A 15,966-nucleotide genomic window follows, 5' to 3' on the forward strand; every position below is an offset into this window, starting at 1 on the left:
AATCATTCCTTATTTATTTTTGCAAATGCAGTCATAACATAGAAACCAGCAATAAACTTACAATAGAAGTTTATGGCCAGGACTGATTACTAATCCGGGCACAAAGGGGCTTTGTCCAAGTCATCAGGGATTAACAGTCGCCCATCTATTCCTTTGTGTACCAAAAGCTGGGTAGCAGGGGCAAGGAGATCATGAATATGCAGGGTAGGAAACCGAGCGGTGTGCATTCACCTGTTGATAATGATGCTCATTACAGCACCGGACGATTCGGCCAGTTTCGGCCTAGCTCTCGGGGGGTTAAATATATACGTGCTCCCTTACAGATAAAGACAGGGCACGGTCTGCTTGCTCTTATTGCCCATCCTTTGCCCCTCTGGTGCCCAACCTATGCCCGGACACAGTAGGCCTAATACATGTACTTTGTTTCTGTGAGGGCAAGGGAATTTTTGTTCTTATTGCACGGATCCTCCACAAGAGGAGCTTAATTTCTACTGGAATATTTCAAAGGGCACCGAGGCAATCCCCCAGGGGGCATGGAGGCAATAAGCTCCATTCCTTCCATTAAGTATCAGGCTGCACATTTATTATTTTCCTCCTTACTTACAACGCTATGTACAATGAATGCCCTGTGTACACATCGAATCATACAAGTTTAGTACAACTAAACATTTGCTTGAAAATGGTGTTCAATTTGAACATCTACAGGCTTTGTACAAATTCAACACAACAAAAACAGTTGCAGCTCTGGTCTTTGTCTTAATGCCCCGTGAAATATTCAAATACGAACTAGAGTTAAGCGTTTTACAAACTCTGGTTTGAGAAACTTGGGTTTTGATTTGTTTAAGGATATACAGTTTTGGGGAAAAACAAGTATTTTCAACTAGAGTTGTTAACAATTGAAAAAACAGTAAACAACTTATCATTATTTTGGTGAATCTAGGATACTTGTGACGTACTCAGCTACATCCTTGTCGGTGACAGTTTCGTGATTCTTGATAAGCGGATGTCTCTGCAGATTTAAGAACAAAGTGAAATATTGATCACGGGAATAAAGAGTGGTGAAAAGGTGTAGCTAGGCCTGGGCGTCTAGTGAAGATTACTACTTGACTAGTAGCACCTCAAATAGTTGACCCTAATTTTTAATTCTCAAGATGCATTGTGGCAATAGGCGCAATACAGTAAAATTCAACCTGAAAAGTTTTAAGGATTGTGTCTCTGACTTAAATTATGTTGTCGTGAATAGTCGTGAGCGACACAATGGGTTCACCAATGAGGTAGTCGCAACTATTTTTGAAGTAGTCTTGGCGGCAAGACTAATCAAGTAGTTGAAAAACGGTAGTTGCGACTCGACTTATTAATCAATAGTAAACAGTTTGTGATTAAAACTGAGCAAGATGATTTTCTCTAAATGGGTACCCTGCAAGGGTAGGGGTTGATATTTTGTGTTTGAAAAAAAGCCTTTGAAGCGCCACTGCAGCCCGTGGCTACATACTTCATAGGAGCTCTGAAAGATTATAGGAATGTTATCAACCCACTGACCAGCACTGTAAAGCGATATATAAGAACTAGTTATTTTTATTTTTTTCCTTACCATTAGTCTTGTATATGTTGGTCTTTCTGTGTATTTCTTTTTTAGGCTGTTAAGAAAAAGAGGAGGGAAACAAAAAAGTGGTTATATAAGAACTAGTTAAAACATCTTATAGTATAAAACATTGTGTGAAACGGCTCCCTCTGAAGTAACGTAGTTTTCGAGAAAGAAGTAATTTCTCACTGAAATATTTTAATTGAATTTGAGACCTCAGCTGCAGTCTCAAATTCAAGGCATCTGAAAGCACACGACTTGAGCGCCAAGGGTGTCTTTTCTTCTATTACTCTCATGCAACTTCCACGAAGTGAGCCTAAACTTTCACAGGTTTGTTATTTTATGCATATGTTTAGATACACCAAGTAATAATACTGGTCTTTGACAACTACTCATAGTGTCCAATGCCTTTAAAACTGTTGTATTTTTGTGTTCTTGAAGGTCCTTTGAATTGCGAGTTTTGAAATTTATTCAAATAATGTTTGCTGGCGACTAAAATGAAATAAAATGAAAAGAGAGTTGATCCTTCATACCACTGATCCACAAAGTCCTCTAGTTGTGCTGAGAACCTCCCTCCAGGTAGCTTCGGTGAGGGTTCCTTCACCACTTGTCTCAGTTGAGCAAACGGCGTCCCCCACTTCTCATATGGAAACTCATTTGTTGCTAGCTCAAACTGAAGACACAACAAAAAATATTTTAAAAATTACAATACATAATTCTGATGCTTAGTTTTCAATAATAAAATAATATTTAAAAAAACAATTTTTATATGGCGCTTTATCACAGCCTCAGAGCTGTATCAAAGCGCTTCCAACATAATTACTCCTGACCACTGGGCTTTTTATTTTTAGTTCATTCCTTAACCCATCTCAGCTCCAAAAAGTAGCTAAGCACAGCAAATTATGCTTACCAGAATAAGGTTACCAGCCAAGAAACATGTCACATGTACAATTTGAGACTGGCATACAATTGCTAAGCAAAGTTTTCTGCTTAAGCAACTCTCTGAAACTGGGCCCTGGTAAAACAAACTAAATTACAGCCTCGATGATGATGATGATGATGATGATGATGATGCTAGTAACCCGTGACTCGCACTGTGAAACCCCCCCCCCCCCCCCCCCAAGTGAGGTGACTCGAGACTCCAACATGGACTTTGGCCCCCAAGTGACTTGACCACAATTCTGAATTTAAGTGCTCAGTGTGTGGTTTAAATTATTAGCTGGTCCATTATATTTGTTTGCTCTTTGATGATTTCCGCCTCTTGTTTGGTGCTGTTTTAATTTGTACAGCGCCTTTGGGTCCATTCATGGATGTAAGGCGCTTTACAAGCATTATTTATTTCTGTCTTACCATTGTTATTCCTAAACTCCATACATCTGACTTGACATCATATCCTTTAGCATTACCAGTAATATCAGGATCGATTCTCTCCGGCTGAAAAATAGAAAAACAAATTCATTCTATAAGAGTCACTGCCGACAAAAAAGTCTTAAACTGGGTTCAGATTTTTGAAGGTACATTGACATGATGACCATCTTTTAGTAGACTCCATTAGTTTTGGGGAAGCAATAAGTAGATCAATAAGCGTGACTTAGTTATTCAACAACAAATATTTTTAAAAATTTACCAGACAAACAAGCTATAAAAAGTCTGGGCTTGATTTCACAATGGACTAAGATTCATCGTAAGGTGAGTTGTCAGTAGCACCCTAGTGATTTGTATTGTGACATTACACTTTACTAAGCAACTACGATTGATTTGCAGTTAAGGTCAATCATAACTCTTTGTGAAATCGTCCCCTGAATTCAGATAAAAGTTTAACTTTCTCATCCCTGAAAAAAAAAAATCAATATTTTTGTTTGTTTCCACATGTCCATTTTATTTTTTTTTATTTAGATGAGTTTATTAAATTCATTCAGTTTTCCAGAAGAACACCACTGTGAGAATGTGACGAGATATCAAACAAAACTCACCGCCATATATGGTTTACTTCCGGCTTCTATCGTCTTGGCAACCGAGTCAACGAGGCGACCACTGATGCCGAAATCGCACATCTTTATCATTCCATTGCGGTTGACAAGAACGTTGGAGGGCTTAACGTCTCGATGCATGACTTTTAAGTTGGTCTGGAGGTAGTGGAGGGCACTGACAATCTGTAGACAATCAAAGATGATACGATACGCAAATATTAGCAAAACTATTTCAAAATTTAGGTTCAACAACAAAAATTTGACTTGAAAGGAATTTGTACAACCTCTGTATTAACGTGTCGACAGGCTCTATCAACTGAGCCATCTAGCCCTGATGTTAGCCGTCTTCTATTTTACCTACATTGGTACCCCGTTTAAAATCCTACCTCTGTTCAAATCCTGCAGCGCTTTCGCGTGAGGGCTAAAATGGAACAGTCTACACATGTACCCGAATCACACCCAAGTTTACGATACAACCTGGGAAGCGCCAGTCAGGGGATCACCTTAAGGGGAGGCAATTTTTCATTTTTAGATATCCAGTTATAAGCTACAAGGAAGACTGACTGGCTAAATCTTAAAGAATGAACAAATTTACCCAGTCAGTTGAACGAAAGTCTTGGGAGAAATGTGCATGTATGACACTATTTTGCACATAGCCAACACATGTATCTCTGTCGGTTCATTGCCAGGAAGAAAGGTTGATCTCTCGACGAAACATTAATAGTGTTCTTTCATTTTGTTAGTTGAGGTTTGCGGTAGCACTAATACATAGTGCTGGTTCTGAGAAGGATGGGAGACTTTCTGGGACGATAGAGGGCAGCAGACTTACCGGGTAAATCCATTTTTCTCAGAATTATGCGCATGTTCAGAACTACGTAAACAATGGAAATTTACCCGGTATGTCTGCTGCCGCCTAGCGTTGGAAAGTCTCCTATTGATGGTTGACAACTCAGCGCTTCAATCAGTATGCTCTGATCATCATCAGAGAGAGATTTGCACATGGTGCGACCGCAAACCTCTTTTGGTTATACGTCACCATGCAAAGTTTCAAATCCCATTTCTTTCGTTTTTGCTTTCCATTCAGATTTATTTGTGCCTCCTTGAATATATTTTATGAGCACCCAAAAACGCTGAAGGGTTTTGAAGAGGAAACTGCCACTTTGGATCCATGACCTATTTTTTTGACAAATCAATTTTTTCCCGCTGGCATGAACCACATTTCTGTTATTAATCCAAATTGAACTTTATGACAAGGAAGACGAAAATTCGGGCTTGCCTTTCTCTCTCTCTCTTTTGTACTTTACCAAAATGCCCTTAAAGGCAACTTATACCTTTAGTTTTTAGAACTATTCAATTGTTTTAATACTATACAAAATATAGGTATACAATAAACACTAACATGTGAAAATTTCATTTCAAAAGAAGGGTCACGTCTTTGAGATAGCGCCAAAAATCTAACGCTACAGGAAGAATAATCTCAAACAGGAAAACACAATCTGAGAAGAGCGTGACTGACAGTAACACTTCTTAGATTCAAATTTTGGGGCATAAAAACTGGTATCTATTTACAAAACCACATTATTTAAAGTGAAACATTTCTAAAAATGCGTTATTGCAGAAAAACAGAAAAGGGTTATTGCCATTAATTTTTAGAGTGAGAACCAAGCACACAATTGATTGCTTTCCTGCGACCAACATGAATGTGTAGACCATAGAAATAGAACCCGGAGAACGCTGAACTCGGCCACCCTCTATGTCGTCTGTGGACGCGGCGTATCAATACCGCGCGATACGCGTGTATGGCAAAATGATTATTGCGTGAGACGCGTGTATGGCAAAATAAGCATCACGTGACACGCGTGTATGGTAAAATGGCAAAATGTCAGCGCACAAAAAAACGTTTCTAGTGTGTTCATTGGTCAATGATGACGCCACTGTATGGCAAAATATTTTGCCATACACGCGTACAAAAAATTACTGTACGCGTCCATAAAAATGGTCTCACAATGAAACCGCACGCACAATGAGACCCTCAGCGTTCTCCGGGTTCTATTTCTATGGTGTACACTGAGTGACCCACTTTCGCCGTTAGTTTTTGTTTTGCTTCTTTGATTTCAAACCAGATTCTCATTCACAAATCCAGGAACCATAAATGGAAATTTATTCCTAGTACTGAGCAGTGAGTCAGTGAATTAATCACTTGGTCATCGGCCCATGTGCAACAGACACCAACTATGACACACGCAGATGGCGTACTAATAGACACATGCATGGACTTGTTGTAGTGATTCTCAAAATGACATGGATAGCCCCAAAGGGCAGTGAATGCATTTATTTGCAATGTGCACTTCCACGGGAAGACAAACTCTAGGGGGAGTCATTTTTAATGAATGAATTAAGACGGGGTTTTAAAGGGATACTTCCAATGGCACAAAATCTTTCTAGGGGACTTGGGGGGCTGACTTAATTTCGGACTTTGAAATTAAAGTTCTTTGAAAATTTAAAATCACATGAAGTGCACCATGCAGATGACATTGACAATTAACAGCAGTGAATTAAAACTTAATTGTTGTTAAACTCTTTCAATGCAATGGTTGTACTGTACATGTACATGTGTATGATCTAAATTAAATGTATTCAGAATAATTCAGAAATTATCGTACACTGAACAATCTTTTTGATGTACTCAAGAAGTGTCATCAATTGTACATCAATTATTTGACCCATAATGTTATCACGAGAGGGCATTATCACTCAGGAAACACTATTGACTAGCAGAGCAACACAAATCAACAGAATACATTTTGTTTCGTGAGAAAGACTTTTGTTGTTGTTTTTTTATACAAAACTACAAAAACGTCCCCAAAAAGCTGGCACTACGTAAAAGAGTTAATGCAAGCTCAAAAATATTGGATTTATCAAAATATGTGGCGGTCAAGGAAGTTTAAATGCTCTGTTATAATACATGTATGTTTATTGTACTTTTTTTGTGTTCTGTTTTTGGAGCTTTTATCAATGTTTAGACATGTCCATTTTCCATTTTTTTCTTTTAAAGCCATTGGACCCTTTCGGTTCAGAAAAAAAAATAAAAGTTCACAGATTTACAAATAACTTACAGGGTTTACAGAAGGCAATGGTGAAAGACTTCTCTTGAAATATTAGTTCATGAAATGCTTTACTTTTTGAGAAAACAGCAAAACAATCTAAATTCTCATTAACGAGAATTACGGATTTATTTTAAACACATGTCATGACACGGCGAAGCGCGCGGAAACAAGGGTGGGTTTTTCCGTTGTTTTCTCCCGACTCCGATGACCGATTGAGCCTAAATTTTCACAGGTTTGTTATTTGATAAAGAAGTTGTGGTACACAAAGTGTGGGCCTTGGACAACACTGTTTACCGAAAGGGTCCAATGGCTTTAATGGACAATGCATAGCAGAGCAAAACGCTACACAAAATGTATCAAAAATAAACACTTGCTACCCAATATAAGCATTCTGTGTGTACACACAGTCTGTTCCATCCAAATATTTTGCTATGCGAAAGTGCTGAATGAAATGGTTCCATGTGCCATTACCTTTTTATTAAATTTATTTGAACACACACTGATACCTGATAAGAAAGGGCATCCTAGCTTTAGGCTGGTCTCATCATCACAAATGAGTCATTGCTCAATATACAAAACCAACAACCACAGAAATGTAGTCCGCTGCACAAGTGAAAAGGCCTACATCATCGTACATAGTGACTTCTACCTATATATACGTCTTGAAGAAGGCCTGCTGTACATGTACTGCTAACCAAGTCAGTTTTTTATTGCCTATTGACCCCCTTGCACGCGCGTCACACGCGGCGACTGATGCCACGCTCACCATGTTGGTGGGCAGTTAGGTTTACGTGTATTAACGCCGCATTGTCTAAAACGCGCACTTCACTGCATAACACACAGCATACTCTATGCATAGAGTTATATATGAAAACGCACAGTGAAATTGCCCAGCAGTATGGCGCATTCAAGATTTTTCTGATGATGACGTCAGGTGAAATGGGTCAATTAACTTTAAAGGCAGCGGACACTATTGGTAATTACTCAAAATAAGTATTGGCATAAAACCTCCTTTGGTGACGAGTAATGGGGAGAGGTTGATGGTGTAAAACATCGTGAGAAATGGCTCCCTCTGAAGTGCCATAGTTTTCGAGAAAGAAGTAATTTTCCACGAATTTGATTTTGAGACCTCAGGTTTAGAACTTGAGGTCTCGAAATCAACCGTCTAAACGCACACAACTTCGTGTAACAAGGGTGGTTTTTTCTTTCATTATTATCTCGCAAGTTTGATGACCAATTGAGCTCAATTGAGACATACCAACTGTGAAGGCTAGTCTTTGACAATTACCAATAGTGTCCAGTGTCTTTAAGAGTGATTACCAAATGCATACCTTCCCGTAAAAAAAGAAGAAGTCTGCAACACTACTGAACCAAAGCTGTGATCAAATGGAATGTGTTTATTGTAGCTATGGCCGTTGCTGTGGCTACACAACTGGGAAGTGATAACTAAACATAAATAAACGGATTCAGAGGAAAAAAACCAAATGTCCAAAACACATTTCCATTGGAAATAACTCATCATGCCAGTCACAGCTCTGGTCTAGTGACCAGACCCCTGTGTGACGATTTCCTCTCCCAACTGATTTCAAACAGGAAACGCAGAAATAACAAAACTGGCTAGCATCAAAACAGAAAAGAAAGATAGGAGGGAAGGGTGTTCCGATAAGTCACTTCCAAAAACGCAGTTGACGACTGCCCTTGGGAATTGCGGCATTTACACAATAGGTAATATATCAATTTCCTTTTCAATATGAGTAATGTGTATTCACTTCACTGCCTCTCTCCGCCCTACATGGTTTGAAATGAAAATCCAGGGTAGGATCTTACAGGGAATACCCGGCCAGATGTTTATTATGACTCTTTGGTGAACTGTTTATGCCAGCACTGACTAAAACAACAGGCATGACAATGCAGGATTTGTTGGGGTGACATAGTTGTTTTGAACTCTGCGGCCTTCACTTTTCGGTTGGTTGGCCCATCCCAGAATTTTTGTTATCAAGAACATGGCACAGCAGGAAATGGAGGGAAAAAACCCAACCACTTTAAGTTTTGTAAACTGCCTCAATCGCAGAGTAACAAACTGTTTACATAAAAAGTATTTAATACTTGTTCGTACTTGGAAATAGTTCAACAAAAAGATTTGGTAAAGAAAACGGCACAGTAGGAAATGGAGAAAAAAAAGACCTGGGCCCAATTTCATAAAGCTGCTTAAGCACAAAATGTTGCTTAAGCAAAAAATTCATTGCTTAGTAAAATCAGATTACCGGCCAAGACTCCACTCAATTGTTATGTTAAGTAAACAACAGCTAAATACTAGTCATTAGCAATGTATATGGCATGAAATTTTGGCCAGTAACATGTGTAAAATAAGCGAGCTATTTTCGTGCTTAAGCAATTTTGTTGCTTAAGCAGCTCAATGAAATTGGCCCCAGACAAAGAGAATTTATTATGAGAAAGAGAATGTTAGTTATTATGAAATATTTAAAAACTTTTTCTTTGATGAAGAAACCGTCACTATACAAACATGTACGGACCCATTTTTTCAGATATTATCCAATGTTTCAAATATTGACAGATTTTCACTGAAAGGTATCGAATATAGTAATATTTTTTTATTTCCAAACTGTCCCTTATTTTCTTTTATCAGGAAATTTCTTATGTCAAATTTTAATGTAATTTGTATAACTTTTTTATCAAATTTTGTATTGTTTACCCTTTTTATTGTAAATTGTTGCAATTCAGCATGTGGCTGCTTACAACATTTTTTAATAAACCATTCTATATATATAATGGAAATTCACAGAATTTTAACACTACGTGTATGTTAGATATTTGCAACCTTTTCCCTTCTCACATCAGGATTCAATCTATTGGAAAATGAGTACATTATGAAATCACACAACTTGAAATTTCCCTTCCTCTTTAAAGGAATTGTTTTTTTGCTAACTTAACACTTGCTGGCAGTGTAAGCACTTTTTGTTATCCACCACATGCGTTTATAAACTGAAAAACCTGTAGTTTGAGATCGATCGGCCATCTGGATCACAAGAAAATGGTGAAAAACCGATTACACTTTTTGCACGACATCATTGCAAAAAAGAAAAGAAGAAAAAAATGCTCACTGAGCGATAAACTCCCAACGCAAAATTAGATTATTTTTTTCTCATTAAATAATGACAGACAGAAATATTTCAAGGGATGTTTTCTACTATCATCGTCATTAAACTGTGTAAATTTTATGTAAATCTGTAATCTTCACAATTTCTTTTTCTTACCAATTCTGTAATGTTCATTTTAGTAGGATTTGAATTTGTAAACTATTATTGTTCAACAAATCTAAGAGAATAATAAGGAAGTAATTTTGACTCACCGAGAATGCTATTCGGCTGACTATATTTTCCGGTATAAAGGTATTTCTGACTTTGACTTCCTTGTAAAACTTCTCCAGACACGTGTCCATAACCTCCATGCAGATTAACACATCACCCTGGATGGGATTAAACAAGAATAATTAGAAGAAACAGCTTTTATATAGCGCCCTTAACCCCAAAAGGGTCCCGAGGCGCTTTAAAGAGATTAAAAATATAAGTAAGTTAAAACAAATACAAAGCATTTCAAGATAAAAATATTAAGAATGCTGAAGAAAACTACTAACGTCCAATAACAAAAAGAGGTCAAATTATTGTGGAAGTTTGTGTTCACTTCTGAAGCCTTCAACTGTATAACAGGGTAAAGCCGGTTAGCACAAAACTTGCTTAGCACAAATACAGGGCACCAGCCAGAAAGTACACCAAACAGTTGCCCGGACTGGTACCATGCTCAATTATTACTTAGCCAAGAAACTTGCTAAGCAAAAATAAAACCTGCTTATAAAAACACCTTTAAATATTAGGGCCCAGTAAGCTTGTCATTTCACTGGTTATTCTTATTATCATTTAACACCCCCTCTCTCTCTCCCCTCACACTTCATCAGAAATAACCCTCTCACCTCTTGGAATAAGGCTCCATAGAACTCTACTGTCCACTGACAATCAGAGCTTCTCATAGCAACGTCCATGTCCATCAAGATGCGCGTGTCTTCAAGTTTGTTGACCTGAGCTCGTATTTTCTAGAGAGACAAGAAAGTACTAAATTAAATTTAAATTCAAATACAGTTACATTAAAGGAAGTGTACACTATTGGTAATAACTCAATAATATTTTTTAGCATAAAAACTTACTTGGTTACAAAATGGAGAGAGGTTGATAGTATAAAACATTGTGAGTAACGGTTCCCTGTGAAGTAACGTAGTTTTCAACGAAGTTGATTGCGAGACCTTAAAGTCACCTGGAAATAGATTTTTTCTTCTTTCAAACATAAGAGTATATGCTTACGAACAATAAAACAATTTTTTTAGTAATTGTTTGTCACGATTTATAAGTTTAAAAAATATATAAAGTTGTTTGGGGGGCTGACTCCGCCTACCCCTTTTGTGACGTCAATCGAGGCAGACTTTGCCTGCAATGCGTATAGTAAACACACGTGCAAAGTACATGTACGTCCAAGTCATGAGTTGGTACATTTCAAAAAGTGTTTTTCTGCATTCAGCAGCAATACACCTGGTCGGCATTGCCGGAAAAAAACAAAATTATTTTATTTGAAACGTACAAACTCACGACTTGGTCCGTACATGTACTTTGCAATTGTGTTTACTCTACGCATTACAGGCAAAGTCTGCCTCGATTGACGTCACGAACAGCGCCCTCTCGGGTCGGGGTCTACTCTTAAATTTGTAAATAACATAAGAACTGATTTTTTTAAACCTTAGTTAACTGTTTATTCACATTCCACTTATCAAAACACATATATTAGTGACAAAAGCTTTATTTTGAAAAAATACCACTTCCAGGTGACTTTAAACTTAGAATTTGAGGTCTCAGAAAGCACACGTTTCCGTGTAGCAAGGGTGTTTTTTCTTTCATTATTATCTCCCAACTCCAGCAACTAATTGAGCTCAAATTTTCACAGGTTTGTTATTTTATGCATATTGAGATACACCAAGTGAGAAGACTGGTCTTTGACAGTTTGTCCAATGTCTTTAATAGCAGGCCTCCAAGTACCTAGGGAGCCCACAAGAGCGCTGGGGTTTGTACAGTACGTAGCTGAATATATTTACTGGACCAGAACATTTTTAGAATAATAAAAAATGAGAAGAAAACAAAATCTCCATGGAGTCACAAAGAAAACTAAATTGGCAAATAGGGGATTCGAACCCAGAACCTCCAAACTAAGGTGCATGCACTCTACCAAATGAGCTAAATATTTATATACCCTTAATGTTTGCGGTCTCCCTATTTTATCAATATCTTTATTTGGGGGATGTCAAAATTCTCATGATTTATATTGAAATCTTTAAAATATCACATCATTAAATCATACAACGGGTCATATTTCAAAGACACATCACTCTCATTTGCACGTGTATTCATAATATAAAAACTAAATCTCCTTCAAAAAAGTACATCCGTTTTTACCCGAACTGTCAAACAGTGTTTAAATATTCAACCAAGACATCTCCAATTCCAACTCATGTAGCATTTTTGCTAATAATAACTGCAGGCAATGAGATCTTTATGTTACAGAGTTCAATGTCTCTTAAGAATACTTAAAGACACTGGACACTATTGGTAATTGTCAAAGACCAGTCTGCTCAATTGGTGGATCTCAACATATGCACAAAATAATAAACCTGTGAAAATTTGAACTCAATTGGTCGTCAAAGTTTCAAGATAATAATGGAAGAAAAAACACCCTTGTCACACTAAGTTGTGTGCTTTGAGATGCTTGATTTTGGGACCTCAAAATCTAATTCTGAGGTCTCAAAATCAGATTCCTAGAAAGTTACTTCTTTCTCGAAAACTAGGTTACTATTTCTAGGGAGCCTTTTCCCACAATGTTTTATACTATCAGCACTCAGCAGCTCCCCAAGTAAGGTTTTATGCTAACAATTATTTTGAGTAATTACCAATAGTGTCCACCGCCTTTAAAGGAATACGTATGTACATCAACGTAAATGTAATTTTGATTTGCTGCTTCTCCATCACCAAAGAATGGAGAGCACTTGGAAGAATCGTTGTTGGCCTTTGGGCTGCCTCAATATTAATGTGTTGATAATAAATATTATCCTTTATTTTAAACTAGCTCATGTAGTTTATGGGGTGTCGTGGCAGAGCGGATAAAAGCTCTGGTGCTTCTGTTCAGCAGAGCGTGGGTTCGAATCCCGATCGTGCCACTTGTGTCCCTGAGCAAGACACTTTACTATAATTGCTTCTCTCCCCTCAGGGGTAAATGGGAACCTGTGAGGGCAGAGATGGTTCTTGTGGTTGGTTTAGCTTAGTGCGCTACATATTTGGCGGCACAGGCTGTATACTCCCCAGGGAGCTGAGATGGTTTAAGGAATGAAATGGCCCAGTGATCAAGGTAATAATGTTGGAAGCGCTTTGAGAAATGGTGTATAAAGCGCTATATAAAAACCGATTATTATTATTGTTATTTTTATTGTTATTAAATATACCAGAAATATAACAAATTTGTGTTTATTAACAATTAGAAATGTCCATAAGAGTTAACGAACCTTGACGGCCATTAGTGTGCCGCTCGGGGCGTGCATGACCTTGTGAACGACTCCATATGCCCCCTCGCCCAGCTTGATCTGTTCAACGAGATCATCTGCTGATACTTCAACCTCCCCCTTCCCGCTGATACTGAGTGTAGCTTTGTTGTCTAGGTTGCCCGGTGGTCTGTTCATTGTCAAAAAGAAGGAAAAAATGTGCTTTATTTATTTATTTATCAGTATACAACCATGTAATAGGCCTAAATCTATTGACTCTGAAAAAGAGCTGGTTTTGGTCTCGATGTTTCAAACAGTATACACTGCTCGTCTTCAGGTCTTCAGGAAGAAGACGAGCAGAGTATGCAGGGTCGTGGGCTCGAATCCCTTTGGATTAGTACACCTGTGGTTTTTGTTCCATCGACCTCAGAAATCACAGAGTATCAAGTGATTTTTACACATTAGTAAAAAGGTAAAACCAGACTTATTGTAGGGTGTTATGTGGATTCAAGTTCTGGTGGTTAAGTCACCAGAGTGTGGGTTCGAATCCCAGCTGTGTCACTTGTGTCCTTGAGCAAGATACTTTACTATAAATGCTTCCCTTCACCCAGGGGTATAAATGGGTACCTGCGAGGGTAGAGGTTGATAATGTTGTGTATTAAAAAGCCTCTGGAGGGCTACGGTTGCCCATAATAGGTTGCATACTCCCCGGGGCGCTGAGAAAGATTAAAGGATTTTTATTGGCCAAATGACGAGGGCGCTAATGTAAAGCGCATTGAAAGGGTTGTTGTGAAATGCACTGTACGAGTATGTTATTAACATTATTATTATTACTGTGATATTACTTACTTAGCGTGATCTGTCTGTGTCGTGTCTACTTTGATGGGCAATAACTTTAAGCCAGGGTTAAATTTCAATCTTCTCCCTGAATTCACATCATAAAACAAAAACACTCATTAGAAATGCGACTTTAACTCAAAAGGAAGTAAATCATATAGAAATGTTTGCGGTAACACCATGTAATGACTATCTCTAATGAGTTGGGGTGGTTCTGAAAAGAACCCAAGAGTTGTAACCAACGGTTCTTTTCCGAACCACCCCAACTCATTAGAGATAGTCATTACATGGTGTTACCGCAAACCTTTCTATATCGTATTTCCACCATGCAAAGTTTCAAATCCTACTGAAGTAAATCATACTAAATGGGTACACTTGCTACACAATGTACTTGATATATTCTCAAACAGTTTGCAACATAAGATATTTGTATCAAAGATGTTGTAACAATTTGTTTATCTTCAAGCCAACTTGAATTCTCTTTTCTGATTGGTGAATCCATAGCAATAAGAGTGTGATAAAAACCTGTTATAATACACAAAGCATATCAAACCCTAATTGCAAGGCGCTGTTCAATTCCAACTATTGTCCCATTTCAAGCTACATTGCAGGCCCGGTGTTAATTTCATATCACAATGTTAACTGTGAGAAAGACTTTCTTGAAGTACATAATTAGAAAATACCCTACCCTATGCATGTACTAGGTCTATATTTTGAGTGAGTGCCACATCCTTACCTGCCATCTTGATGCTGGAACCCAGGAAGGACCTGCAATATCAAAAGACATATAATCGATGATGAAGACTGAAGAGTGTAAACTATTATAATTGTTGCAAAATTGTTTACTTTAAACTACAATACATTTGACATGTAAAATGGACTGACATATAAAACATGTATAACACGGTGTCCAATTTTAAAACAGGGAAAGATGTCAACAACAGAAAACAGTGTTCTTGAAGCCACTTCCTTTCCCAAAAAGGGGGATCAATGCGTGGGAACGCGGCCGCGATTTCACGCCTGCAACTAATCTTGTTGCGGGACCCCGATCTCGCAATTGTGAATCCAGTGGGAATGCGGTCTATGGGGTCAAAGTCTACCTGTAGGATACTAAAATTGTACCTGTTTTATGCCAATATTGTTTTGGGGAGCAGGCACTTCATTAACAATGCCAACCATTCATCCAAAAATTCAGTTACAAAATGCTTTAAAAAAATGTTTAAAACTGGGATTTGCTACTAAATATTAACATTCAGGGACTTGTGACAAAATGAGTTTGCCATTTTGCAGTTTACATTTCTGAAAGCAAAATTGCTAAACTAGTATGGCACATCAGTTACAAAATGCTACACAAAAATGTTTCCATAGCTACTCAAAACTCAGGATTTGCTACTCAATAATGGTATTCAGTGTGACAAAATACTTTTGCAGTGTAAATTTCTTGATGCAAAATTGCTGCAGGAAACCTTTCCCTGCTGTATGGTGGCACTATTCTCATTTTCAACGCATGTCACGTTCACTGTACATTGTGTGTTGTGAATACAGCTACACCCGGATGTGTAAAAGAGTACAATGTACTGTGTCCTTGACCAAGGTTTACACACAGTTACAGTATTCATAGGGCATCCCCAATATGGTTGCAACATAGTGAAGGTTTGGGGAAACACCCATATTATTGCCACTTGTTGTGAAACCAATTCAACACTATCACAGACTGGTACATATACATAATTCACTCTTTTACATGTATGCCCACTGTTTAAAAATCCCTAGTTGCATAATTATGTATAAATGTAGAACAACAAATAAAAAGATTTCACAACGACACAGTTTTCAGAATGGAAAAAAAAAATGGACTCTTGAGTGTAATAATTATTAAAT

The 15,966-nt window shown here is 37.8% G+C and overlaps 1 protein-coding gene across 1 annotated transcript; it reads right to left on the reverse strand.

The window, feature by feature from the left end:
- Window positions 1-318: 318 nt before the first annotated feature.
- LOC117292497 (dual specificity mitogen-activated protein kinase kinase 6-like) lies at window positions 319-14,848 on the reverse strand. Its single transcript, XM_033774563.1, has 10 exons — window positions 14,822-14,848; window positions 14,098-14,173; window positions 13,273-13,438; window positions 10,648-10,767; window positions 10,030-10,146; window positions 3,556-3,735; window positions 2,933-3,016; window positions 2,116-2,255; window positions 1,592-1,637; window positions 319-1,009 (listed from the first exon to the last, which is right to left on the reverse strand). Exons 1-10 carry the CDS (start codon window positions 14,826-14,828, stop codon window positions 923-925), a joined length of 1,023 nt encoding a protein of 340 aa, XP_033630454.1. The 5' UTR covers window positions 14,829-14,848; the 3' UTR covers window positions 319-922.
- Between the last annotated feature and the right edge of the window lie 1,118 nt (window positions 14,849-15,966).

This window comes from Asterias rubens, chromosome 7 (assembly GCF_902459465.1).
Source record: "Asterias rubens chromosome 7, eAstRub1.3, whole genome shotgun sequence".
In the NCBI taxonomy this organism is placed as follows: domain Eukaryota; kingdom Metazoa; phylum Echinodermata; class Asteroidea; order Forcipulatida; family Asteriidae; genus Asterias; species Asterias rubens.